The sequence below is a fragment of the Meriones unguiculatus genome, chromosome 3 (assembly GCF_030254825.1).
Source record: "Meriones unguiculatus strain TT.TT164.6M chromosome 3, Bangor_MerUng_6.1, whole genome shotgun sequence".
Lineage (NCBI taxonomy): Eukaryota > Metazoa > Chordata > Mammalia > Rodentia > Muridae > Meriones > Meriones unguiculatus.
Genome location: NC_083351.1, coordinates 89,067,093 through 89,094,951, shown reverse-complemented (window position 1 = coordinate 89,094,951; position 27,859 = coordinate 89,067,093). Strand labels below are relative to the sequence as shown.

General features: G+C 43.2%; 1 protein-coding gene across 3 annotated transcripts; it reads left to right on the top strand.

The window, feature by feature from the left end:
• Window positions 1–46: 46 nt before the first annotated feature.
• On the top strand, window positions 47–21,886 carry LOC110563518 (fructose-1,6-bisphosphatase isozyme 2). 3 transcript variants are annotated; one of them, XM_060380310.1, is made up of 8 exons: window positions 52–2,159; window positions 5,393–5,555; window positions 7,715–7,807; window positions 12,323–12,463; window positions 17,876–18,013; window positions 19,091–19,137; window positions 19,330–19,449; window positions 21,488–21,886. In XM_060380310.1, exons 1-8 carry the CDS (start codon window positions 1,990–1,992, stop codon window positions 21,579–21,581), a joined length of 966 nt encoding a protein of 321 aa, XP_060236293.1. In that variant the 5' UTR covers window positions 52–1,989; the 3' UTR covers window positions 21,582–21,886. The 3 variants fall into 3 exon arrangements, 2 of the variants coding, with proteins under 2 accessions (XP_060236293.1, XP_021516284.1); XM_021660609.2 differs by lacking the exon at window positions 19,091–19,137 and having other exon boundaries at window positions 54–2,159; XR_009590795.1 differs by lacking the exon at window positions 21,488–21,886 and having other exon boundaries at window positions 47–2,159; window positions 17,876–19,137; window positions 19,330–19,431.
• Window positions 21,887–27,859: the final 5,973 nt, after the last annotated feature.

Below are 27,859 nucleotides of genomic sequence, written 5' to 3'. Positions count from 1 at the left end.
TAGAGAAAAACTAAAACAAATACATGTACAAATTGCTCTGAGGGTTTTTGTGTTTTTCTTTTTCTTTTGGTTTTTTAAGATAGGGTTTCTCTGTGTAACCTTGGCTGTCCTGGACTTGCTTTGCAGACCAGGCTGGCCTCAAATTCTGCCTCTGCCTCCTCAAGTGCTGGGATTACAGGTATGCACCACTGTGACCAGCTTCTCTGAGTTTTCTATGACTTGTAGCTAAAGAAATTTTGCTGATTGATTTATTTGATATAGAGTCTTGATATGTTGGCCAGAGTTGGCAGACTGCTGATTCAGCTCTCCAAATTGGTGGGGATATTTGAAATCATTTCTACGTACACTTACAATTCTAGGCACACTGAAGAGCTGGAAGAGTACAAGTTTCTAAGACACTGACCTTGATGCCAGGCCCATCTATGGATTTTTAATCCTTACAACCACCCCACCAGTAGTTATATGAATTTATGAAGAAACCAAGGCTTTAAGAGTTTAGTAATGCTCCCAAATTATCCACATAGCAGTAGCCATCTTGGGACCCAGAGCCTGGCCTGTCTGTAGTCAGAGAAAGTGATGTTATCACTGAATTGGAACATCACTAGCTCTAAGTGCAGTTAACTCTAGAACACTTTACGAAAAATGGTTTTAAAAAAATAATGTTTTTTTTCTTCACAAATTATTCATTATATATGCTGACTGAAGCTCCCTCTCTCAACTCTCCCCAGTCCCACCCTTCCTCCCCTTTTCCCTACCCCTTTCCCCTAGTCCACTGAAAGGGGGAGGTGTTCTAACCTGCCATCTGCCCATAGCTTGTTAAATTCATCAGGACTGCTTGGATCCTCTTTCTCCTTGGCTTGGCAAGGCTGCATCACCAGTGATGAAAGAACAGTCAACTGAGTTCATGATAGAGGCAGCCCCTGCTCTCCTCCCTCGGAGATCCACATGGAGACTGAGCTGCTAATTGGCCACATCTGAGCATGGGGTCTAGGTCCTCTCCATGCATGGTCCTTCATTGGTGCATCAGTCTCTGCAGGACCCTCTGGGCTCAGATCCTTTAGCTTTGTTGGTCTCCTTGTGGTGGTTTTTTATTAGATTATTTTGTGTGTATGATTGTTCTGCCTGCATGTATGAATGTACACTACTTACATGCTTGGTGCCCTTGGAGGTCAGAATAGGGCATTGGGTATTCTAGAACTGGAGTTACAGATGTTTGTGAGCCACCAAACTGGGTGCTGGGACCAAACCCCATATCCTCTGCGAGAGCAGCCAGTGCCTTTAACAACATAGGCATCTCTTCAGCCCTGTTGTTCTTATTCAAATAGAGAAATTTAAAAGAAAAGAAAAGAAAAGAATCCAGAGAAACCGATAAATCAACCCTGGGGTTTGACACTTTGCTAGGAATGTAATTAAACGTCCAGATTTGGGTACTTCCCAGGGACACTCCTCTAGTCACACACACATATCAGAAATAAGCCTGAAAGAACTACCACAGTTGTTCTGGGATTGTCATCAGTTAGCTCTGTGACCGATGCCCCAGATAAGGTACCTGCCAGTCTGCCATCTGAGAGTAGTACCATGCAGAATGAGGCTCAGTAGGAGCTACTGCAGAGAACCTTCTTGTGTCTAATAAAAGGATTTTGTGTGTCATTTTTATTAGCTGGTCTTTTCTCCTCTCACTCATGGCCAAGTGTGGCTTCTCAGGATCTTCAAAAATAAAATATAAAAATAAAACTTGGAGCTTAAGTAGAGAATGAGGCCAGCCCTTTTCTGCGGTGTCGTTCTATTTACAGCAACTGCCACCATCAGGGAAGTTTCCTTGAGGGCTTGTCCAGCTATCTGAGTCATGTGGGCTGGGGCCCTTTCCCTTTGTGCGCTGGCACAGTCAGTGCATGTATTTCTTCAGTGTGCAGGCTGTGAGGCTGCTGCCCAGAGAGGGCAAGGATTCCTGCAAGGAAAAAAGAAGGCTTTGAGGTCTCACCTGCCACAATGACAGACAGAAGCCCTTTTGAGACAGACATGCTCACATTGACTCGCTATGTTATGGAAAAGGGGCGACAGGCCAAAGGAACTGGGGAGCTCACACAGCTGCTCAACTCCATGCTGACTGCTATCAAAGCCATCTCCTCTGCTGTGCGCAAGGCCGGCCTGGCCAACCTGTGAGTCCTGGAGAGTGTGCGCAGGCACAGTTGCCTAGGGCCCAGGCCCAGTCCTGGTGTGGGTGTGGGGTGTGGTAGCCACAGGTGCTTGTGTAAAAACTGGGTCCAAATTAATTTGTTTTAATGCTGCATTTAAATTCCTCATGTCTGCTTTGAGATAGCAGCCTTTGGCATGTTGTGCCAGGAAAGGGGAAAAATGCTTAGCCACAAGCTGTAGAGGAAAAGAGTGATTACCCTTTATCACCCATTGTCATGGCAACACAGAAGTAGCCTGTTGCCTCAAAACCAATATTGAATTCTCATTACTTATGTTTGCACAGGCAGATTCTTCCCGGAACTTTTAAATGTGCTTTATTGCCCTTTTCCTGTACAAGTGTTCCTGTTCCCGATGGGCTGGGGCAGGTGGGGCAGAGCACTTTCGCTTGGTTCTCTTTTGCAGAATGAGGCCACATTCACGCTGGAGTTGCTGGTGACCACAGCCAGAACCCCGGTTTTAAGCCATGATGAAAAGAAATTACCTCATTTGGAATTCCACTTTGTAGTATTTCCAGTGAAGGCCATCTCAGAAGTTGAAGAGATATACATGTTTTTAAGGGTGGGGTGGGAAAAACCCCCAAAGAAGAGCCAACAAAGTCCACCTATTTAAATTGTTTATTCTTTAAAAAATTTTAATAATTTTTTTATTTATTACAGTTTATTCACTTTGTATCCTAACTGTAGACCCCACCCTCATCATCTCCCAATCCTTCCCTCTCTTCCTCCCTCCCTCCCTCTCCCTCCCTCCCTTCCTACCTCCCTCCCCCCCCAATCTTCTCCCATCCCCTCCCCCCAGTCTACTAATAGGGGAGGTCCTCCTCCCCTTCCATCTGACCCTAGCCTATCAGGTCTCATCAGAACTGTCTTTCATAGTCTTCCTCTGTGGCCCACCCCCACCCCCATCAGGGGGAGAAGATCAAAGAGCCAGCTTATGCTTAACAACATGGTGCCTTTGATCCCTGACTGCAGCAGCATTAATGTCATAAATGCAACCACACAGCCATGGCAGAGCTTATTGTATAAGTGTTTGAGAACTAGCAGTGGAATCCAAGTTAAAGGTGCTTGTCTATTTATCCTGCCTGTGGATTCCCTTAACTGCATTTATTACTTCATTTGTCAGGAACAGTCAAGTGCTGCCTTTAAGAACATGCTTCCAAAATGTGAGGTGACTGCATGTGTGACAATCACCCAGGGAACATTAGATATCATCTTTGCTCTCCTGTGTTGTGGTGCTGCTATAATTAGGGCCGGTTTCCTGTGACCACTCAGTTTTCGCCCACACTTTTACCCTCCTCTGCAAAGGCCTCTTGGCTCCACACCCATTGTCTTGGCAGGCCTCTTATATATCTGCTGCAATGTGCTTCCCAGTGGTTCAGCGTCTGACCAAGGAGTTTAGGGCTAAATAGTTAAATTTAACTGGCTTTTTTTTGACCTTGTGGCTGTGGACAATGGTTTGTTTATTCTTGCTCAGACCTCCATGTTTGTAAATAGGAGAGGTACTGATGGCTTTAACTCAAAGGGTTGCTGTAAGGTGTTAGTAAGTTTTTGTGATGACAGTTCTGATAGCCAGGCCCTGTGATAAATACTCAAGCAATGCCCCACTGTTAGCTACCGTGGGTCCAAGACTATACCAGGAGAAATTTAAAGGCTGGCCTAAGTGGTTATTGCCCACTTGGAGGCACACCTGGCCTTGGAAATGGTATCAGATTGGGTCCTAGGTCCCTGGCGTGCTCTTCACAGAGGAAAACTCCACTCCTACCCTTCACACAGAGAGCAACCAAGGCAGGTGAGACAAAGACTGCAGATGTTCCATGCAGCTATGTCTGGCCTTTTGGCATTGTGACAGGACACTGTGGTTTTCAGATAATTTGACCTGCATTCATAGCTATCCTGGGATGCACGGGGCTTGTAGGCTGCAGGCTAGATATGTCTGCCCAGCTCTTCATGTCCCAGCAGCAACTGCCTCAATACTCAATACTACATATGAGGCTATGACCCCAATGCAAAACAACCCAATTTTATTGTCCTTATTGTTGTTTGCTGTCATGCTGCTGCTTTGAACTAAGGGGAAAGAGCCATTGAGGTCATGCTGCTAGGGTTGTTTTCCAAAGCTCGTCATACCATACATCAAATTATGGATAGGGGTGAAGTGGGAGGGGAGGCTTTCATTTCAGGAGGAGAAGGAATGCTTTGCCATGGGTTTGGGTCCATCAGTTGCTCTCAGCTTGAGCCTCCTGTTCACATCACCCAAGGATTTTTTCAGAGAGAAGAGGGTAAATGGCTTTTTTTCCCCCATAGCACAGCAAACATTTATTGTGCAGTGACTATGGGTTGCAGATTGTAAGATGTGGCTCTGGTCCTCAGTGAGCAGCTGGTGCAAAAGGAAGCCTTGCACAAGCAGTCGGTGCACCACCATGAGGGCACCACAGGGTGTGGTACTGTAGAGAAGGGACATGGAGGGCTTGGGATACTTAAAAGGTGAGCAGTGAGCATCACACTTTGGGGATGGCAGGAGGAGAGGTAAGGAGAGAAACGGCTACCTGGGGGCCAGTCTATGCTAGGGGAGTTGGAGCAACCCTGGCAGAACTTGAATCCCACTGCAAGTGGACACCCTGAGGCTGATCTTAGGAGGAGGGTCTGAGATGCCACCATGCCTGACGCTCATGTAAGAACCTAGCTCTGGGTATGGCTTAGATCTTCTGTCGCTGCGATAAACACCATGATCAAAAGCAATTGGAGGAGGAAAGTGTTTACTTCGTCATATGCTATGCAGTCTGTCATGAAGGGAAGTCAGAGCAGGAACTCAAGGCAGGAACTGAAGCACAGGCTCCTGTAGAGATGTCTGAAGCTGAAGCTATGGCCCTTTTTTCTTTGTTGTCCTTGGATATCACAGTGCTTCTGACATTAGGGGGTCTCCCATCTTCTCTATCTGCCAATGCCAAGCAGGAATCTGCATTTTAGTGATGCTGAATCTGGGTCAACCTCCTTGGAAGGCCATGGAAATATGACAGTGTCCTCAAAGTGTAAGGAAGGAATGTTGAGGGCTTTGAGTCAGATCATACCCCCTAGACAGTTATAATTTGGAGATGGCAGAGGCATGGAAGAAAGGTAAGTGTACTGTTGGTTTGGGCTCTGAACTTTTTTTTTTTCCTGTAGTTAAGGCTTCTTCAGAGACTTAATCCACCCTGTCTTCTTAGGTATGGGATTGCGGGAAGCGTGAATGTGACAGGAGATGAGGTAAAGAAACTGGACGTGCTATCCAATTCCCTGGTCATCAACATGCTTCAGTCTTCCTACAGCACCTGTGTCCTAGTCTCTGAAGAGAATAAAGAGGCCATAATCACAGCCAAGGAGAGAAGGGTGCGTCCAGGGCGGGCAGTAGTGCTCCATATCACCAGTAGATGGTGATACTGGGCCGAGAGAATGGTTATCTTGCTTAGTCTTTTTCTGGGATTTTTGTTGTTGTTTTGTTTTCTACTTTGAGATGTTTGTAGGTGTTTTGTTTTCACTTTTGAAATAAAGGGTTTCTCAGCTCTTTAGTTGGAAATCTTATGTGGGCTTTATGTCCTTTGGGGTAGATATCACCTATTGCATCACTAAACAGGCAGTGGCATCATTTTTGATCTTGGACTTGTGAGACCAGAGAAAAGGAGGGTCTACTTGGCCAAGTCTTCTTTTTGACAAGAGCTGTACAATGCACTGTCTGATTAAGTTCCTCACTATTTCTTATCTATGGCTTTCACTACACGTGTCCAGAAGAGGGCTTCGATTTCTTGGAGGGGGTTGATTTTCCCAAATAGATTAGCCTAACAAATAGACTAATTCAAAGAACATAATCCTGTGCCCATGGCAGAGTTTCCTAGTGCATGAGAGGGTTTGCATTCCCCAAATTCACGACTATTTATTAAAGACTGAAGTTTGCTAGTGGCCCAAAACGCAGTCAATGTTCAGTCACAATATTGTCCTGGTTAATTTCTCTTGACCCAAACTAGAGTCTCCTGGGAAGTGGGAGTCACAATTAAGTACCTCCATCAGACTGGCCTGAAAGCAGGTCTGTGGGCATTTTCTTTTTCTTTTTTTAAATTTTTCTTTATTAATTACACTTTACTCACTTTGTATCCCCCCTGTGGTTCCCTCCCTCCTCCCATCCCAATCCCTCCCTTCCTCCACCCTCTGCATGCATGCCCCTCCCCAAGTCCACTGATGGGGAGGTCTTCTTTTCCTTCCTTCTGATCCCAGTCAATTAGGTGTCATCATGAGTGGCTGCATTGTCTTCTTCTGCGGCCTGGTAATGCTGCTTCCCTCCCCAGGGGGAAGTAATTAAAGAGCAGGCCAATCAGTTCATGTCAGAGACAGTCCCTGTTCCTATTACAATGGAACCCATTTGGATACTGAACTGCCATGGGCTACATCTGTGCAGGGGTCTTAGGTTATCTCCATGCATAGTGCTTGGTTGGAATATCAGTCTCAGGAAAGACCCCTGTGCTCAGGTTTTCTTGGTTCTGTTGCTCTCCTTATGGAGTTCCTGTCCTCTCCAGATCTTACTATTTCCCACTTCTTTCCTAAGATTCCCTGCACTCTGCCCAAAGGTTGTGTGGGCATTTTCTTAATGTGTGAATGATGTGAGAGGTCCAACCTACAGTGGTATGTGCCATGTCTGGGAAAGTGATCCTCGAGTGTATAAGAAAGCAGGCTGAGCAAGCCACGAGGACTGCAAACCAGTAAGGGGCAGGACTTCGAGCCTCTTCTTCAGTTCCTGCCTTGGGAATGGACTGTGATCTTGGAAGTGAAAGTTAAAATAAAATCTTTTCCATCAAAGCTGGTTTTGACCAGAGTGTTTTATCATAGCAAGAGAGAAATAAAAATAAAAACAAAAACAAACAAATAAAAAAGAAGAACAACAATGAAAACCAAGCATCATGATGCATGCTGAGCTACTGGTCCTTGTCACACACATTGGGAATCGGGGATGGAGGCTATTTCTTTGTAATTGGCAGAAAGACTGAAAAGATAAGTTAAAGCCCTTTATACCTCTCTGACGAAAACCCATGCCCTCTGCTAGGAAACTGAACTATCTGCCTGCCTAGCATTCTTCTGCCCAATTCTCTCTGTGCCTGCTTTTCTTAATCCAAGCCATGTGCATCATCAGATGTTAGCTTTGCTTGTTTTCTGTCCACTCCCCTGCTTAGTTATCCAGACCGCACTTGCCCATACCTTATGTGCATGTTTGCCTGTGTGTTGTGTTTCTGGGTTTGAATATTGGTCCCACAACCTGAGCCTTGCAACAAGTGATTCCTAATATATTTTCCAGCACATAACAGGTCATAACATGTACCTGTTGAGGTATGTTCATATGCAATGGCTTTAGGGGGGTGCAAAAATGGAAGGACAAAGAAAAAAAAAAGGACCATGAGTCTAAATCTCTCATTGGTACAGACATCAGTAACATGCATCTCACATAGAACAGTTGTGCCAATAGGTAGCTATGCTGACTTGGTGTTTGTCTCTCTGTGATGTAGGGGAAGTATGTGGTTTGCTTTGACCCACTGGACGGATCTTCAAACATTGACTGTCTGGCCTCTATTGGAACTATATTTGCTATCTACAGAAAGGTGAGTAGACAGGCAGGTATCTTTCCATACAGTTCCTAGACTGAAAGCTGAGCCTGAAGGCCTATCTTTTCTTCACTCCCTAGATAAAGCGCTATAAGCAACTCCAGAAAGACCTCTCCCTCCCCCTCTGCCTTGGGCTCTTCACTGGGATTCTCCATCTCCCTTCCTTCTACATTCCCTGGGAGAGTAAAATGGCAAGACTCCCTTGGGACCCTGTTCTCATTGCCTGGATGGAACACAGATATGAGGCGCTGCACATATTGAACATCCCTTCACCCAAAATGCTGAGGACCAAAAGTATTGTGATTTCTGATTTTGAAATATTTGCAAATACATAGTGAGTTGTCTTAGGGATGAACACAAAACCCCTCTGTGTTGCTTATACACCTTGTACTTGTCACCTTCTGCACATAACATTATGCAATATATGTTTTAGTGCACCTGCAGTTTGACTCTAGCCCACAACACATGGCCCTATATTGGTACTTTAAAAGTTTCAGATCTTAGAGGATTTTATTTATTTATCTTTTAATCAGGGTCTAGCTGGCCATGAACTTTCAATATTCCTGCCTTATGCTCTGGATGCTGGGGCTGCAGGCATGGCAACAGTAGAGATACTCAACTTGCAGTAGGCTCTAAGCATACATTCTCTACTTCCTAGGGAGACTTAACACTTACTGTTAGTTTTCTGTTGCTGATGTGTAATTTATCACCCTCTTAGAGGCGTAAAACACCCATTGATTATCTGTTCACTAAATCAGAGAAGGCTTGGAGCATCTATTGATTATTTGTTTACTAAATCAGAGGTGGCAGCTTTATTTGCTTAAGTCAAATAAACCAGCTAATCTAGTATCTAGAAGCTGGGGTGAGGAGTGGGGAGAATTTTCTCCTGGGTGAGCACAGTTAATTCAAGCATAGGACGATGGTAGAATTCAGTTCATTTTGTAGTAGGTTGGACGTATTTTTCTCTTTGTTAAAAGTCCTTTTCAATTTCTATAAGCTGCCTGTATTCTTTGGCTGTGACTTCTTCAGTTGTCAAGGTTCAGAAAGGTTCCATGGTTTTCTCTCAGACTCTCTGAGACATTCCCTCCTTGCCATTGCCTCATTCTCCTGATTCTAGCCATTGAAAACTAAATGAGTTTATAAGTTTTCATTTGATGAGACTGGACTAATATTATCAGGATAATCCAGGGTCATCTCCCTGTTTTAAATCCCCAACCCTACACAAAATTCTCTTTGCTTAGTAATACAATGTTCAGAATCTGGGGGATAATGTAACTTTGGGGCCATTCTGTCTGCTCTACAAACTTAACAAGAGGGGAAACCTTAAGGCTTTGTCTGGGACCATCCAGCATGATCATAAATTCAATACCAGGCTTCACAGTCCAGACACCATTTGTCTGTACTCAAGTAATGGACTCTCCACATGTGTCTTGCTGGTGTTCCTTCAAAATCACACACTCCCTAAGGGGCAGGAGACAACCACAGAAGACAAGATGAGAGTTGATAACATTTCAGTGTTGAGTGGCAGTGAGATGAAGAAGTGAAGGGGCTTTGTTTCTAAGAAAAAAGTTTGAGATACAGTTTGAAGAAAGGCACCCACTTGAATATTTATGTGGCTTTCCATATTGTTTTATTGGACATGGATCTTTTCTGCACCCCACTTCTGGTGCTTTTCTATTGCTGTGACAAAACACTGCCCAGATGCAACTAGAGAGAAAAGGGTTCATTTCATGTTACATTTTACAGTCCATCATTAAGGGAAGTAAGTAGGAACTCAAGGCAGGACCCTGGAGATAGGAAACAAAGTATAGAGCATATAGTTGCCCTGGCCTGCGGGGCTTCAACGGGGTTCCTAAGGTGGAGAGATTGGAAGAAATGGGGGGAAAAGGAACAAGAGATGCAAGAAATGAAAGCCAAGTCTGTTTATCTGATCAAGGCTTTCCTTTATTAGAAATTTTTATCCAACTTATATAGGGAGAAGGCAGGAAACGGGAAAGGTTAATCTACTGCTGCAGAAAATAGGAAGAGTGCTTCCATGGGTTAACTATTGTACCTGCAAGATACCATAAAGATGTTCTCTTAAGATACCTTACGGATGCTCTAACAAAAAATGTCCTCACAATCTATCATCCATGATTTAGGGTCTAGATAACTCTTTCACTACATAGCTTTAGGTCTCCACTAAATGACCTTTGCTCTCTGCTTGGCTTTGGCTTCAGTAACTACCTTTGTCTCCACTAGATAGCTTTGACTTTGGCTTCCGTAGATAGCCTTGGCTCACTAATTGACTTTGGCTTCTGTAGATACTTTTGTCTTCACTAGATAGCTTTGGCTTTGGCTTCCGTAGATAGCTTTGGCTCCCAGCATATAGTAATGCTGCTTATTGGCTTACTACCCTAGCTTGCTCTGCTATATTCCTTATACAACTCAAGCTCACCTGCCAAGCACAGTGGGCTGGGTCTTCCTCCAACAATTATGAGTCAAGAAAATACCCCATAGAATGCCGCCTACAAGCCAATGTGATGGAGGCACTTCTTTAACTAAGGTTCTTTCTTTCCAAATGTGTTGAATTGATAACCACTACATCTGGGCTACTCTTCACCTCACTCCCAGGAGGTGGACAGAGATGACACTGTAACCCTTTTACTGAGGAATAGTAGAAGAACAGAGAAAGAGTTAAATCAGCTTACCTCACTGAGTCAGTAATGACAGGATGGCAATTGAGATGGGTTCTTCGACTCCATCATTGCAGCTGTTAACATTTGATAGCCAACTGTGGTGGAAGCAAAGGTTTATTATTATCCATGGCATATAACCATCATGTTTGAATTTACATGGACGTGGACACAGGAATTTTGCCTTAAATTTTAAATAAAGCACAGGAACTGATAGCCAGTCCAAACAACCATAGGTCTTCTCTGGTAATATTTCTAAAGAAAATGTAGACTTCAAACACACTAATGAAGGTGTGCTAGGGCTGCAAAGAAGACATGTTTGATTATACCATCAGGTATCTGGAACACCAAACCATAAAGTCAGTATTCTGAGGCTGGGGCCAAAGTCAGTAAGTAAAGTGTGTTAGTTGTGAGCATGAAGACCTGAGTGTAACCCCATGAACCCACTTAAAAATGTTAGGTGTGGTGGGATGCACTTGAAATCCTACTGCTGGTGTGGTGGAGACAGGCAGATGCCTAAGGCTTGCTGGCCAATCAGTGTAGCCTAATTGGTGAACTCCAGGCCAATGAGAACTCCCTTGAGAGATTTCTCTCAAGGGAGGTGAACAGTGTTCCTGAGGATAAACCCGAGATTGTCCTCTGGCCTGTACACACACACACACACACACACACACACACACACACACTTCATTACCACTCATGCACATGCATACATGTGAACAAATGCTGAGGAAGAAATATTCATGGCTTCCGAGTTTCTATGAACCAAAATATTTCAGTTCCACATGATGTTGTGTGGGCTTTTTAGTTACTGAAGCTCCAGACTCTCCATTTGTAACATGGAGATAATAGTACTATCTACCTTCTAAGGCTGCTGAGTAGAGACCATTGCAGTGGGGTAGGGACATGGCCTGTAGCATTTACAAAGAGGGTGGCTTGAGCATCTTATAGTGCTCTTTACAGGATCCAAGAACAGATAGTCTCAGAGAGACACAAGAACAGTCTTTGCTCTGGCTCTCAGTCTGAGCTGTTCACGAGCCAGCAACTCATTTCCTATGCATGCATTTTCTGCAGCCCAGAATTGCCCAAGTCAGCCCCATTTTGTCCCCTGTGCAGTGACCTCAACCACTGACATGAAGAATTTTTCAAAATATCTAGTTTAATCATGAGATGGCTATGTTATTTTTTCATCATAATGACCAAATTCCTGATAGACCACTTCACAGGGAGGAAGGCTTTACGTTGGCTCCTGGTTTCAGAGGGTTCCATCCCTGGTTGCTTGGTTTCATGCACTTGAACAGACAACATCATGGTGGGAGTGTATGCTGGAGGAGATTCTTCATCTAACAGAGGGCAGAGAGGGGCACGATAAAGTCATCAAGATAACCCCAGTGAGCTTCTTTCTCTGTGCCTCTCTTCTGATAATGTTTATAAGGAAAACGTAGACTGCAAACACACTACTGAAGATGGGCTGTGGATTCAGGTCCTACATTGTAAGGTTTCCAGACTGTCCCCAAACAGTTCCATGAGCTGAGGACCAAGCCTTTACTTAACACATGAGCCTTTGGGGCTAAGGACACTTCATACCCAAATCATATGAGTATGTGGAGGTGGAAGAGGAAAATCTTAGTTTCCCTTTTCAGGACAAGGTTTGAATATGCTTACTGGCCGAGATGTATGAAAGCAGCTTTGATCAGGTGAAGCAGGGAAGGGCTACAGGCCTTTTGAAAATTCTCACTCAGAGGATGGGCCCCTTTCGGAACCTCTGAGGAGCAGCCTCTGGTGAAGAGCTCTTACAAGGCACAACACACAATGTATTTCTTCATATTTTCTACAGACCACAGAAGATGAGCCTTCTGAGAAGGATGCCCTGCAGCCTGGCAGTAATATTGTGGCTGCGGGTTATGCCCTCTATGGCAGTGCAACCCTGGTGGCCCTTTCTACGGGGCAAGGAGTGGATCTCTTCATGCTGGATCCAGTAAGTGCTGAATACATGACATTTGTTCATGGGGACTCCAGGGGCTTTTGTGTTTGAATTTTTTTCCCTAAGATAATTTCCTAGTCATTTTGAATACTTGTTTTTGGAGTTAGAGAACTGTATTATGAAAAATATAAAGGACTTCATGTAAGGTTTTGTATAAGTAAATTTATTTTAACAGACAAACAAAACCATAAAATTGTTCTTATCCAGTGGGTCTCCTGTACTGTCCTGGATGTTTACATCATGTTAAATATATTTTCCAGACATTTATTATGTCTTTTTGGTGAAAACATTCAACCTACTTTTGCATAGCTTCTGGAGAAGAGTTTTTTTTTTTTTTTTTTTTACTTTCAGTTTTGTGGTTTACAGTCTAATGAGAGGTGACAACCCCAGACCAATTTCCAGATGGGACCATAGATCCTTTGAGAAGCCCCATTCCTAAGCTTCTGTGAGATAATGGGCTCTGCATCCTGTCCACCCAGTGCACCTCTGTGATGACCAAACAGTCGAAGTATGGCCAGTATGAATGAAAAAAAAGGAGTTTTGCATTATTTAGAATATTAATTAAAATATTACCACATGACTAGTGGTTTTCCTTGTGGGTAGCAAGGGCCTGGTAAATTTTTCCTCGTGTGCAAGATGCAGTAGAGATAGTAATGGGTGGAAAATGGCTCCTTCCAGTAGTGTGTTATCCTTCACAGTGTTCATGGGGACAGGATGCCTGGCTATAGAAAAGAAAGAGGCATGGTCTCTGGACAGATGAAAGCTGTGACAGCATAGTCCTGACCAAAGGAAGAAACAGCTGGGTAAAAGAGGAGTTTTGAGAAGGCTAAGCTTTTGTGGGGTGTGCAGATTAAAAGAGAGAAAAATCAAAAGTATTTCCCAAATTATAGAATTTCTTCTTTAAATCCTGAGAGATTCACTTATCAGTTGCTTTGTTGAAGATGCTGAGCTCTCATAAAAATCCCAAATTATACGAAACTGAAAAGTTTCTGTAAAGCAAAGGACACTGTTGTCAGAACAAAACAACATCCTATGGATTGGAAAAGGATCTTCATCAGCCCTAAATCTGACAGAGAACTAATATCCAGAATATATAAAGAACTAAAGATATTAAAAAGCAACAAATCAAGCAACCCAATTAAAAAATGGGGTATAGAGCTAAACAGAGAATTCTTTGTAGAGGAATATCAAATGGCAGAAAAACACTTGAAATGCTTAATATCCTTACTCATCAGGGAAATGCGAATCAAAATGACCCTGAGACTTCACCTTATACCCATCAGAATGGCTAATATCAAAAACTCAAGTGACAACACATGCTGGAGAGGGTATATAGAAAGGGGAACTATCCTCCATTGTTGGTGGGAATGTAAACTTGTACAACCACTATGGAAATCAATCTGGTGCTTTCTCAGACAATTCAGAATAGTGCTACCTCAAGATCCAGCTATATCATCACTTCTAGGCATATATCCAAAAGTTGCTCAAGTATACAACAAGGACATTTGCTCAACCATGTTCTTAGCAGCCTTATTTGTAGTAGCTAGAACCTGGAAACCACCCAGAAACCACCATCAATGGAGGAATGGATACAGAAATTGTGGTACATTTACACAATGGAATACTACTCAGCAATTAAAAACAAGGAAATCATGAACTTTGGAGGCAAATGGTGGGAACTAGAAATATCATCCTGAGTGAGGTATCCCAGAAGAAGAAAGACACACATGGTATATACTCACTTATAAGTGGATATTAGACATAATATAGGATAATCATACTAAAATCTGTACACCTAAAGAAGCTAATCAAGAAGGAGGGCTCTTTGTCCTCAACTTCATTCAGAAATATAAATGGGATAGACATTGGAAGAAGGTGAAAATAAGGAACAAGATAAGAGCCTACCACAGAGGGCCTCTGAAAGACTTTACCCAGCAGGGTATTAAAGCAGATGCTGAGACTCATAGCCAAACTTTGGGTAGAGTGCAGGGAATCTTATGAAAGAAGGGGGAGATTGAAAGACCTGGAAGGGTCCAGAACGCCACAAAGAGAATAACAAAACCAAAAAAATTTGGGCCTAGGGGTCTTTTCTGAGACTGATACTCTAACCAAGGATCATTCATGGAGATGACCTGGACCCCCTGCAGATAGGTAGCCAGTGGCAGCTCAATCTCCAACTGGGCTCCCTAATAAGGGGAACAGGGGCTGTCTCTGACATGAACTCAGTGGCTGGCTCTTTGATCACCTCCTCCAAAGGGGTGAGCAGCCTAACTAGGCCACAGAGAAAGACAATGCAGACAGTCCTGATGAGACCTTTTAGGATAGGGTCAGATGGAAGGGGAGGAGGTCCTCAGCTATCAGTGGACTTGGGAATGGGCTTGGGAGGAGATGAGAGAGGAAGAAGGGTGGGATTGGGAGGGAACGAGGGTAGGGCTACAGCTGGGATACAAAATGAATAAATTGTAGTAACTAAAAATTATATTGAAAGTATTTATTAAATGTAGTAAGTAAATTTTATTGCTAGTGAAGACTACATGAAATGAGGATTGTCATTTCCAATTAGTACGTATCTCATAAAGACTATAGCTTCTTTGTAGAATGTTACTGGAATCTTTAGTAATCTAATTCTTTTGCTTACTTTAAAAACGTATGTGCTGAGAAAAAAGTTCTATAAATAAATAGATGTGACTTGAAAAAAAATCCCAAATTATGATCAAAGACTTCTTCAGAGACTCCAGTATTCACTTTACTGGTGAACAACACTTTATTTTAATTCAGGTTTGCAAATATTTATTGAACACCTTCAACACTTGAAAGAACAATTCTAGATAGCTGTGGTAAAGGCTCTCAGACGAAAATCCCAGAGCCAACCAACAGGGCAAGCTGTATGGTGTGGACATACAGTGACTTTTCAGATATAAATGCTCTTCATTATTAATCCTCCAGACCCAGCTCCCTTCTTGAATCAGTTTGCCAACATTCTGGTTTCTTCTTCTTTATGAAGAAAGTCCTGAGAAATTCTGTGGTTCACAAACATGAACTTTGGGTAAAATCCTTTTGAAAATTGTTCCATTACTCCAGACAACAGTTAGACAGCACCAGTTAAATGGTGGAGAGTCTCCCATTCTAAGCACTTTCCACCCACGCCTGTCAGAGCAGCCCTTTGAGGGACCCTCCATCATTTTTGTTTGTTCCAGTTTTCTGATGAGGCAGGCAAGGCACAATGATTGAATGGTTGACAGTAAGGAACTTGTTCCTGTTAGTGACAGGCTGGATCCTGAGCAGCCTGCCTGTCACTATTGACAGATGCCTTCTATAACAGCCAGAAGAGGTCTGGAGGCCACAGGGCACACAGAGGTAACTCCAGACCAGGCCCTGACAGCTGGGACGGAGGTCAGCGTGAGAGCTTGTCCCTGTGTCTAAAAGAGATATAGACCATAAAATAATCTACCTGGATCTTCTTTTGGGTGTCACACTGCTAGAAATAACATTTGCACAAAGAGAAGCTTTTGCACTGTTTTGGATGGGAACTTCACACTAAAGGAGACTTGGTGGGTCCTAAGGAGGAGTCCCCTGGAGAGTGACCAACAGCTTCTGCAGCAAAGCTTGCAGGAGAGTGTTCTCTGGTGTGTTGGCCAGATCTTGCTGGATACAAGGGTTTGCAGGCTTTACCTGATTACCTGATTTTGTTGGATCATATCTTTTGTTCAGGAACTATAGGTTAGTTAACAATGCTTGCTAACTAAAATCTCAACTGAGTGAACACACCCCAAACCTCAAAGCATTTATTTGTAAGTGGGAGATAAATCCATACAACTGTACACACACATGAATACATACATATATTAACAAACAGGTGCACACATAACATGAACACTCTTATACACAGGTTCACAAACATACACGTATGCACACACATATATGTGCACCCACACAAACATACAGGAACACACACATGCACAGAAGTGCTTACATAGGTATGCGTATACACACAGGTGTGTACACACTCATATAGAAAGACACACAGATGTGCACACCAAAATATACATACACTTGAATATACAGGTGTGCACACACATGAACAACCCTCACACACATACAAACACACACACAAACTCATGAATACATGAGGTATGCATACACATGAACACCCCTCACATATACCACACATACACAAACATGAACACACACACAAAGGAGTTGAATTAAACATCTGGCTGTCACAAAATAAAGATGCCCACAGTGACTGATTGATGTCAGTAGCCAAAGACTACTAGGGGCACACTTTATTTATAATAAAAAGAAATTGGGTTTCTTTGGCAAGGGGGTAGAATTGTGAAAGGGAGCTGGGTGGGCTTGTTAAAGTGCTTGGTGATTCTCTGAGAGATTTGAGGAAGAAGAGGTCATTTCTGGATGAGATGTTATCTAGATGTGGGTAAAAGCCAGGATTGGGTGTCTTCATCTAGCATCTTGAAGGCAGGAAGGTTAAGGAGCACACAGACTCACTGGGAAGCATCTTTCACTCTTCTTTGGCAGGAGAGAAGAGTGGGTAGATATTTCTGTAGTTGCTGAGTTTCCTAATCTCTGTCCTGCGTCAGGCATGATTGTCATAGCCTTGTCTATGTGTTTGGGGAGTAAAGCTGATATTCCTTGGGCAGCTTCTAAACTGGCCGCTGGCTTTGAGCCCTTACCTTAGGTCCTCATCTTCTTGGAGCTGCCTCCAGGCCCTGAAACAGACAGTAATGTTTAGGTCAATGCCTGTTCCATCAGTCCTTAGCAGAACTGAGTGGAGAGTTGCTTGAGGGATGCTTTGCAGGAACTCCGGGACATTGGACACAAGTTTATTAATGACTATGAGGGTTCTTTTAGTTTTGCCAATTATCTCCTTTTGTGGAGTGAACCCAGTAATGCATTGGAGGCATTTCTTCTTTTCTCCAGGTAGAAGTAAACAGAATGGCTTTCAAGACAGAATCACTAACATAAAATAGCTGGACCACAGGTTGATGGTTAAGCTGTTTCTCTCTTTTATCTGTGTAGCTTCTTTCTCTCATTGTTGGTGCCCTGAAGATACTAACCTGGGGAAGAGACCCTGAGGATTAGTTCAGCAAGGTTGCTTAGAAATGACATTGAAAACCTGAGGTAAAGGAAATAGATCTTTACCTCTTTCCTTTGATTCGTATAATTTCTTATTCCATTACTGCTTAGGCCCCTCTGAAGATGGCATATCATTTTCTTCTTCCTATCACTTATAAAAACACCACATGGCAGGTTCCAGATAACCCTGGGAAAGGCCTGGGTCCTTCCAGCAGGCTGCTATCTTCTAAGGTCTTCTGGCTCTTTTGCGGTGTGCTTCAGACTTCTGTTTCCTAGCATGGCTCATCTTCCTGAAGTGTCCTATCTCTCCAGGCACTTGGAGAATTTGTGCTGGTGGAAAAAGATATCCGGATTAAGAAGAAAGGGAAAATTTTTAGCCTTAATGAGGGCTATGCCAAGTATTTTGATGCTGCCACTGCAGAGTATGTACAGAAAAAGAAATTCCCTGAGGTAAGTGAAGACAGCCTGGGCTGGCATCAGGGAGAAGGCTGTCTCAGAGGCTATGGTGTGAATGACTCCTTTGTTTCTTTTTCTTTTTACATTTTAATTTTTATTGATTACAATTTATTCACTTTGTATCTCTCCTGTAGCTCCTTCCCTCCTCCCCTGCAAATCCCACCATCCTTCCCCCTTCTCCACCCATGCCCCTTCCCCAGTCCACTGTTTTTTTTTAAAGGGGTGGATGCCACTGTTTACAACTCTCGTCTTCATGGGTTTGATGGACTCTGCTCTTCTTCATAACTGATCCATCTTCTTTGAACCTAAAAGTTACATATTAAAATGAATACCCCCAATTAAGTACCTCTAGGAATTTGTAAGAAGCCACATTTTCAGAATTCATAACTTTAGCAAGAAGCACTCTCAGGTTATCTGTTTGTTAAGCTGAAATCTATAGATTCTGAAGACCTGCTTACCTCTGCTTTAAGATAGCATATGGTCACATCTGAGAGTCCAGTTTGCAAGCTGTCATATCAAGGTCTTGCAGTTAACTGTGGGCAATCCTTTGTTATCATTATTGTTTGTGATGCTGGGGCTCCAACTCAGGTTCTTGCAAATAGTCTGCAAAAGCACTGAGAGGCTGAGCTGTACCCCCCACAGCTCCCCACAGTATAGAGGGGAATGGTGAGAAAAATGTCCACCTGCTTGACACACACAATCTCTCTCTCCTCTCTGTGTTTACAGAGGTGTGTGTGTGTGTGTGTGTGTGTGTGTGTGTGTGTTTAGACTAGGAGATACCTTGGACACCATTCCCTGAGCTAGTTAACAGTCTAGAGCTTGTTAAGTAGGCCAGGATGGCTGGCCATTAAGCCCCAGGAATCTATGCATCTTCACCTCCCCAGCACCAGGATTACAAACATGTATCCCTATACCCCACTTTTATGTGGGGTTTGGGCATTGAATGTCTGTTCTTTAATAATTTCTTTAGTTCTTTAATAATTCTTTAAATGGTTATTTTTATTTTATGTTTATGGATGTTTTATCTGCATGTGTGTCTGTTTATCACTTGCATGCCTTGGGCCAATGGAGGACAAAAAAGGATATTGGATCTCCTGGAACTGGAGTTGCAGACAGTTGTGAGTTGCCATCTGGGTGCTAAGAATGAAATCCGGGTCCTCTGAAAGAGCTGCTAGATGGCTCTTAATAATTGATCCATCTCTCCAGTCTTGGGAATGCAGAAGCCATGCCAATTTGGCCTCTAACCCTGGTGCTGGTGCACACTAGCTGCTAAATCTGGTGGTTCTGATCTCTTCCCTTTTGCCCTTTAGGATGGCAGTGCTCCTTATGGGGCCAGGTATGTGGGTTCCATGGTGGCTGATGTGCATCGCACCCTGGTCTATGGAGGAATCTTCATGTACCCAGCCAACCAGAAGAGTCCTAATGGCAAGGTAACTTCCTGTGTCCACTGACTGCCATGATAGTCAGTGAGCTACTGGGATTTGACTGCTCCAGATATGCTATATGGCTACTGAGCTGCTTCTGAGCATGTGTGTCCTTCAGAGCACAGAGGAAAAGAAATAAGATCTGTTCCTTTTAGTGAGATTTGAAGCAGGTTTGGGGAAGAAAAGGCTGATATGATTATGATGGGCAAGTCTTACAGGCCCTCTCCTCCTCTGGCCTCATACCCATTGTTTGCACCAGCCATGTGCTCATCGCTCACTTTCTCTGTAGTCACAGGCTCATCTCTCACTTTCTCTGTAGTCACAGGCTCATCTCTCACTTTCTCTGTAGCCACAGGCTCATCTCTCACTGTTTCTAGACTCATTGGCTCATATCTCTCTCACTTTTGTAGGCTGTGTCTGATTTTTATCAGAACTATCTTACCTGGGACCATTAACCCCAGTGAATCAATCTGCTTCCCAGAAAAAAAAAGTGGTTTGTAAGCATGGTCTTTAAACCTGTTTCTGGGAGGTTTGTATGCGTCCTGAACTACACACAAGAATTTAGAATAAAACCTATTCAGATCCCCTTCTGTGTCTCTAAAACAGTTTCCAGAAGAGCCAGTGACAACTTTATGAGACAATATTGAAAACAGCATTGTCAAGTGACAACTTAGTGATCTAAAAAATTCTTCTATCATGACAAAAATTGCCCGCAGAAATGTATCTGAATTTTGATCAGCCACAGAAGTCCTAGGCAGAACTTCATGCCAAAGAAGCCATGTATTATGTGTCATACAAGTTGAATGTATTAGTCATTTCTCTTTTTAAATGTTTAGCTCACATTTACTGACTCACTGACCTCATGACATGGAGAGGTCTGCAATTGAGTGAGATTGTACAAAAGATGTAAAGCTCTTGGATAAACTCACATTTGCTACCCGCTGAATTCCAGCAGACAGACCACAGACACATTTATTAGAATGACTGTAAATGAGCCCCAAAATGTCCACATGTAATTACATAACATGTCCTAAACACAGGCAGCTCCATGTAGAGAGATGCGCTCATGCATTGCGACCAATATTCATATGGAAGACATCCTCAGTTCCTGATCTGCACATTTTAGCTTTGTGACCCCATCACTGTATGTATGAGCATGTAATGTGCACACATATATCCTTGTCTTGTGTGCTTGACACATGTGGCTGTGGTAAACCGTACATGTCCCCACTGAAAAAGGAGACCATACGGGCTGAAAGTCAAAGCACCATGAAGTCTTTTCGATGAAGGTCAGTGTGTGCAGCAGAGGTATCTGAGTCCTCACCCAAAAGTGCATCATGTGCTAATGTTGAGCTTTTAAAATGTATCTGAATTGATAAACTAGTTATATTCCAACTTACAGTCCAATAGCCAAATTCTTTCTGTTCGCAAGACCCCAAGACAAAGAAAGGGAGGAACACATAAGGTAAAGATCTGCCTGGCTGAGCTGTCAGGACAGAGTGGCTGTCAGTGTCTCTCTTGAGGATGATCGGGAAAAGATTAACTCCCAAGTGTGGCCCCATGTGTGAGGTCTTCTCTAAGGTGCCTGACACTGTGAGGGTCTCTGGTAAAGGCATCTTAAGTGTTTGGCTGACATGTTGGTCACTCCCCCTGGAGTATGAACCTGCTGTGTCTTCAATGTCTTAGACTGAAGACAGTTTGTTCATGTCCTTGAGACAGCAACAGCAGCAGCAGCAGTAATGATAAAGAAATAAAAGCAGAAAACAAACAAATGGAAAACCAAGCAGGTCACATAGGCATACATGTCACCACACAGGCAGTTGTGTTGCTTCAGCTTCACTCAGTCAGTGGTGCCTCCTGAGAGGTTACTAGCACATGGCACCCAGAGGTGGGTACCAGCCCATGCCTCAGGCACTTGTAGGCTGGACAGCTCAGGAGTCACGCAGACAGCTCAGCAGTTCACATTGCTCTTAGTATTTAGGGGTGTGCCTTGGGTTGTCTGGCCACTTGAAAAATGCATATGCGTGTCCCCATTTTTCTACAGCTCCGGCTTCTATACGAATGCAATCCTGTGGCCTATATCATCGAGCAGGCAGGAGGCATGGCAACCACAGGCACTCAGCCTGTCCTGGATGTGAAGCCTGAGAGTATTCACCAGCGGGTCCCCCTCATTCTGGGGTCCCCAGAGGATGTGCAAGAATATCTTTCCTGTGTGCAGAGAAACCAGGCAGGCAGGTAGTGAGCCTGAACTCACGAGACCACTTCTCTTTGGCTTGTGCTTTGTTGTATGAAGAATTAGATGAACAGTCAATGGAGATGGGGGAAAGGTAAACAAGTCAAGTTTGCCATTCACTTTCAGAGCAGCGTCCTGCTGCTAAGTGAAGGTTTTGAAGCCAGAGGTAAAGATATGGTCAAAGAGCTAAAATAAAAACACGAGTGTGAAGAGGTTTTTTCTTTTTTTTTTAATTTTTTTATTTTTTTACTATTAATTACACTTTATTCATTTTGTATTCCCCCATAAGCCCCTCCCTCCTCCCCTCCCAACCCCACCCTTCCTCCCCCTTCCTCATGCATGCCCCTCCCCAAGTCTACTAATAGGGGAGGTCCTGTGAAGAGTTCTTTTCATGGGTCTTCTGACAACAAAGTAAGTGGTGAAAGGGGACTGTGACTGCCATTCCTCTAACTCACCGACAGCAGCTACCCATCCTCCCAGGGAAAAGGCACATGATCAGAGAAGGAATGTAGGAAGTTTTAACATAGGTTCTTCCTCTGCCTACAAACATAAAGCATGCACATCCATATGCATATGCTGATTATTTTGGACAGGTTTTGAGTTAGGAATCTCATGCTATGAAATATTGAGCTCCTCACTGAGCACTTTTCAGTCTGTGAGTAGGATGGCAACCACCTAGAAGATGTGGTTACCTTTCAGCAAAGCCAGGTACAACATGGAGTTCATGATTAAACTGAATGCTTACAGTTTTCAATATTTGCATCTTCATTTTTTAGGAAATATTTTAAGAGACCCTAGGGCAGTGGTTCTCAGCTTTCCTAATGCTGTGACCCTTTAATACAGTTCCTCAGGTCCCCCAACCAAAAAAATTGTTTAGTTGCTACTTCACAACTGTAATTTTGTTATGGTTATGAACTGTAATGTAAATATCTGATAGGCAGGATATCTGATATGTGACTCCTGTGAAAGGGTTGTTTGAACCCCAAAGTGGTTGTGACCCACAGGTAGAGAACTACTGCTCTAGAGTCTAACAAAAATGAATTAGTCAAATGGCTACTGCAGCTACTGCACCCTTGCTCAAATTGTGTCAAGACTAAACAAGCATATGTCTCTAAATTCTCAATTTGTTTGAATGAAAGTTGCTATGTATGTGCATGAACTTGGGATATATACATATATGTGTATATACATATATCTTAATGAACACTTACATTCGTAAAGTATTTGCAAGTACAGAACACCACATAAATATACACATTTTAAAATTTTTTGGCCATTGTGATTTAGTGTTTTTTAGACCATGATAGGTAAAATCCTGGGAAGAAAACACACCTGGGGTGGAATTCTGACTTATTAACTAGGAGAGCTGTGTTCTCTTTCTCCTAGAACTCACTCTGTCTTCAAGACGAACACTATGTTTGACCACAAAAAAGTCACCATCACTAGACGGAAACAGAAAAGCCAACTTAATTTTGTTTTATTTTTAAGGATCTAAATTTTTATGTCTTTTTAAAAGTGAAAATTCAGAACTTTTTTCTAGTAGTAAAGTAGCAGTTGTGTTTAGTGAGTAAACATCACAGATTCATACCACAACATGGACCTTCAAAGACTCAGCTGTCATTAATTCCCCACAGAAGACAGGCTGGTCTGTGAAGAAGAGAGCACTCCACACCACATGCCCCAGTGTGCTCTTTCTTGTTTCCTGTCGAGCAGCTCCTCCAAATGTACCAAGCATTTGAAGCAATTACACAGTGGTTGTTCTGGTCTTTGGCCGTGTTATGTTGCCATTCATGCCCCAGTCTTCACACTAGCTGGAAGAGCACATCCTCCATTCAATAGAAAGAACACACAGCCTTGCCTCAGTCCTCTCATTTAAATGCTGAGCTGGAGGCCATACTCAGCAAACAGATTCAGAAAAGGCAGAGGGTCAAATCCTGGATACCAATGGTTATTTCACAGAGGATATGAAAACCACTGCAGAGTGAGAACAGAGTGTCTCCCACCCACATGCGGCTCAGAACTAGAAATGCAGTGATGTGAATTCCATTAAAAACTGCAAACCAGGACAGAATCTTAATGTTTTGATCAGACACTGATAGTCTGGGATAAATCTTCTACCAGCAACAAAAGTCCCTTTGGAATTGGAAGCATAAAGATTTTTGGCAGTATATACCTATTCTTGACCAGTCAGTATTTCTTTGTCATTATACTCTGTGTCTTCAAAGCCATAGCTGACCACCAGAACAGGGTGGTCCTGATCCTTACTGCTGCACTTTGCAGCGTAATAGATGCCTAGGAAATAACACCAAAGCTGGGATGAGAGGCTCTAAGCACCTCACAGTGACCTGTTGGCTTCAACAATGAAGAAAGTATTTTGGAAGAGTTTATTGACATGATATAAATTCCAGATAAGACTTAAAAGCCAGAAGGAGGGGCAAGATGGCGGCGCCCGGAGGACTCTCATTCTGAGCAGCAGCACAGCAGGATCAGCACAGTGACCAGCAATCAGAACTCTCGGCCATAAAACACAGTCATTGTGTTTCCCAGGTGAGAGGATACCCCACGGTGGGGGATTCAATCAGCTTTTAACTCACCTGGCTAAACCGCGGAAGAGATCCCAGTTCCACCAGATGCTTGGCTGCCGGCCGCCAGCCCCAGCCCCAGCCCAGAGCCACAAGCCAGTGTCTCTGGTCACGGTCCCTGACTGAACCTTGTGCACCACACTATCAGAGACTGGAATTTTCAGTCGAGAGATAACCCCAGGGTACAGGAAACGATTGGGACTGGCCTTAGGTCACCCAGACATCCCCTGGAAAAGACTCGGGTTCCACAGGCACCCCAGGAGCCAGCCCGGAGCCAGAGCCAGGGACCCAGGTTCCGGCACAGAGCCCTGCCTGCCTGCGCGCCTGATTCGCCGCCGGAGATAGAAACGGCGGGTCTGATCTCAGAGCACTCAGCTCACCCCCAACCTGAAAAGGTCCCCGGAAAATTACCCAGCTTAGGGAGGCACTCAGGCTCCCAAAAGCCGCAAAGGCAGACACAGGCAGTTTCTGCGCACCAGACAGCTGGCAGAGACTGAGCCGTCATCACACAGCTGTGCTCCAGGCACAGGCAGTTTCTGCGGCCAGCCAGCTGGCGGACACTGAGCAGTGTGCACCAGGGCAAAAAAAGACACTGGGAGTCCATGTCTCCAGAGAATCCACGGGAAAGGAAGGAAACTGTACTGACCTAAATCACCCAATCCTTCCCTAGAAAAAGTCTAGCAGTCTAGTGGGGCCAAGGCGCCAGCACTCAGCTGTGCTCCAGACACAGGCACAAACAGTTGAGGCGCGCCTGATGTCCAACTGGGTCACAGCAGCTGATCATTAAATTTACAACAAGAAACCCAGAAACAGGGCAGCTGCCCTCAGGACTTCCCTGGGTGAGAGGAGAACCCTCTCGACTAACAAAGACCACAGTTACCACTCAGGTCTATATCCCTGAGGTGAGCAACTCCTGAAAAAACACCAGCCATCCAGGGACTATACCCAAAAAGCTGAGAGGACATCCTTCAGGAAAAACCAGCTTTCTGCAAAGGGGATTTTCTCCACCACAGGATCCCCAGGAACCACCAGAAAATAACCCCAAACACCTAAGATAACACAATGGGTAGAGGCCAGCCTAAAAGCTCAAGCAACAAAAGACAGAGCAATATGGCATCTCCAGAACCCAGTTACCCAGGGGCAAGTAGCCCTGGACACCCCAGCATAACTGAAATCCAAGAAGATGACCTAACAAGTATGCTCATGAAGATGATAACAGAGGAAACAAATAAGATTCGTAAAGACATAGAGGAAGATAAACTCAAACAGAATATTGCCATCCGTAAAGAAATAGAGGAAGCTGCAGCCAAACAGTTTATGGCCTTTAGAAAGGAAATGCTTAAAACACTGAATGAAATGATAGAAACAGAGTTGAAGGAACTAAAAGAAAAACAGGAAAGTACAATCAGACAGGTGAAGGAAGTAAACAAACAACTCAAGACCTGAAGATAGAATTGGAAAAATTAAAGAAAACACAAATGGAAGAAATAATGGAAAGGAAGAATCTAGGGAAGAAAACAGGAACTACAGAGGTAAGCATAACCAACAGACTACAAGAGATGGAAGAAAGAATCTCAGGTATAGAAGATACAATGGAAGAAATCGATGTATCTGTCAAAGAAAATGTTAAATCCGAAAAATTCCTGACACAGACCGTCCAAGAAATGCAAGACAATATGAAAAGACAAAACCTAAGAATAATAGGTATAGAGGAAAAAGAAGACTCCCTTCTCCAAGGCCCAGAAAATATTTTCAACAAAATCATTGAAGAAAATTTCCCCAAGCTAAAGGAGAGGCCAATTAGAATACATGAGGCCTACAGAACACCCAACAAATTTGACCAGAAAAGAAAATCCTCCCGCCACATAATAATCAAAACAGTAAGTATACAAAACAAAGAAAAAATCCTAAAAGCTGCAAGGGAAAATGGCCAAGTAACATATAATGGCAAACCCATTAGAATCACACCTGACTTTTCAACAGAGACTATGAAAGCCAGAAGGACCTGGACAGATATCATGCAGACCCTAAGAGAACACAGATGTCAGCCCAGGCTACTATACCCCGCAAAACTCTCAGTCCTTATAGATGGAGAAAACAAGATATTCAATGACAAAAACAAATTTCAACAATACCTACAAACAAATCCAGCATTACAGAAGACACTGGAAGGGAAAATACAACCCAGGAAAACTAGCTACATTCAAGAAAACACAGGAAATAAATAACCTCACTTCAGTAAAACAAAAAGCAACCAAGCACACAACCTGATGACCACAGCCAACATCAAAATCAAGAGATCTAACAGCCACTGGTCATTAATCTCTCTCAACATCAATGGACTCAACTCTCCAATAAAAAGACACAGATTAACAGAATGGATACGTAAACAAAACCCAGCAATCTGTTGCATACAAGAAACACACCTAAGACACAAAGATAGACATTACCTGACGGTAAAGGGTTGGAAGAGGACTTTCCAAGCAAATGGACACAAGAAGCAAGCAGGAGTAGCCATTCTAATATCTGATAAAATAGACTTTCAACCAAAATTAATCAAAAGAGATGGGGAAGGACACTTCATACTCATCAAGGGAAAATTCCACCAGGAAGACATCACAATCCTGAACATCTATGCCCCAAATACAAGGGCACCCACATTTGTGAAAGAAACATTGATAAAATTTAAAGCACATATAGATCCCCACACATTAGTAGTGGGAGACTTCAACACCCCACTCTCAACAAAGGACAGGTCAACAAAACAGAAATTAAACAAAGAAACAATGTCTCTGGCAGAGGTCATGAATCAAATGGACCTAACAGACATTTACAGAACTTTACACCCAAATACAAAAGAATTTACCTTCTTCTCAGCACCTCATGGAACCTTCTCCAAAATAGACCATATAGTGGGTCACAAAGCAGGTCTCAACAGATAGAAGAAGATTGAAATAATCCCATGTATCTTGTCTGATCACCATGGAATAAAGCTGGACCTCAACAATAACAGAAATAACAAAAAGCCTACACACACATGGAAACTGAACAACTTGTTACTAAATGAAGGCTGGGTCAGGGAAGAAATAAAGAAAGAAATTAAAGTCTTTCTAGAAATCAATGAAAATGAAGACACAACATACCCGAACTTGTGGGACACAATGAAAGCAGTGCTAAGAGGAAAGTTCATAGCACTAAGTGCCTTCAAGAAGAAATTCGAGACAGCTCATTCAAGCACCCTAATGGCTCACTTAAAAACCCTAGAAAAAGAAGAAGAAGACACACCAAGAAGGAGTAGACGGCTGGAAATAATCAAACTCAGGGCTGAAATCAATCAATTGGAAACAAATAAAACAATTCAAAGAATCAATGAAACAAAGAGCTGGTTCTTTGAGAAAATCAACAAGATCAACAAACACTTAGCCAGGCTAACTAAAAGGCAGAGAGACACCACCCAAATCAAGAAAATCAGAAATGAAAAGGGGGATATAACTACAGACACTGAGGAAATCCAAACAATCATTAGGACTTACTTCAAAAGTCTATATGCCACAAAATTTGCAAATCTAAATGAAATGGACAATTTTCTTGATCGATTTGA

What these genes read in the sequence shown, in the direction of transcription:
- LOC110563518 (XM_021660609.2), top strand. Translation starts at nt 1,990, where the DNA reads ATGACAGACAGAAGCCCTTTTGAGACAGACATGCTCACATTGACTCGC. An exon ending in AAGGCCGGCCTGGCCAACCT is followed by an intron (nt 2,160 to 5,392) that starts GTGAGTCCTGGA and finishes CTGTCTTCTTAG; the next exon opens with GTATGGGATTGCGGGAAGCG. An exon ending in ATCTCTTCATGCTGGATCCA is followed by an intron (nt 12,464 to 17,875) that starts GTAAGTGCTGAA and finishes CTATCTCTCCAG; the next exon opens with GCACTTGGAGAATTTGTGCT.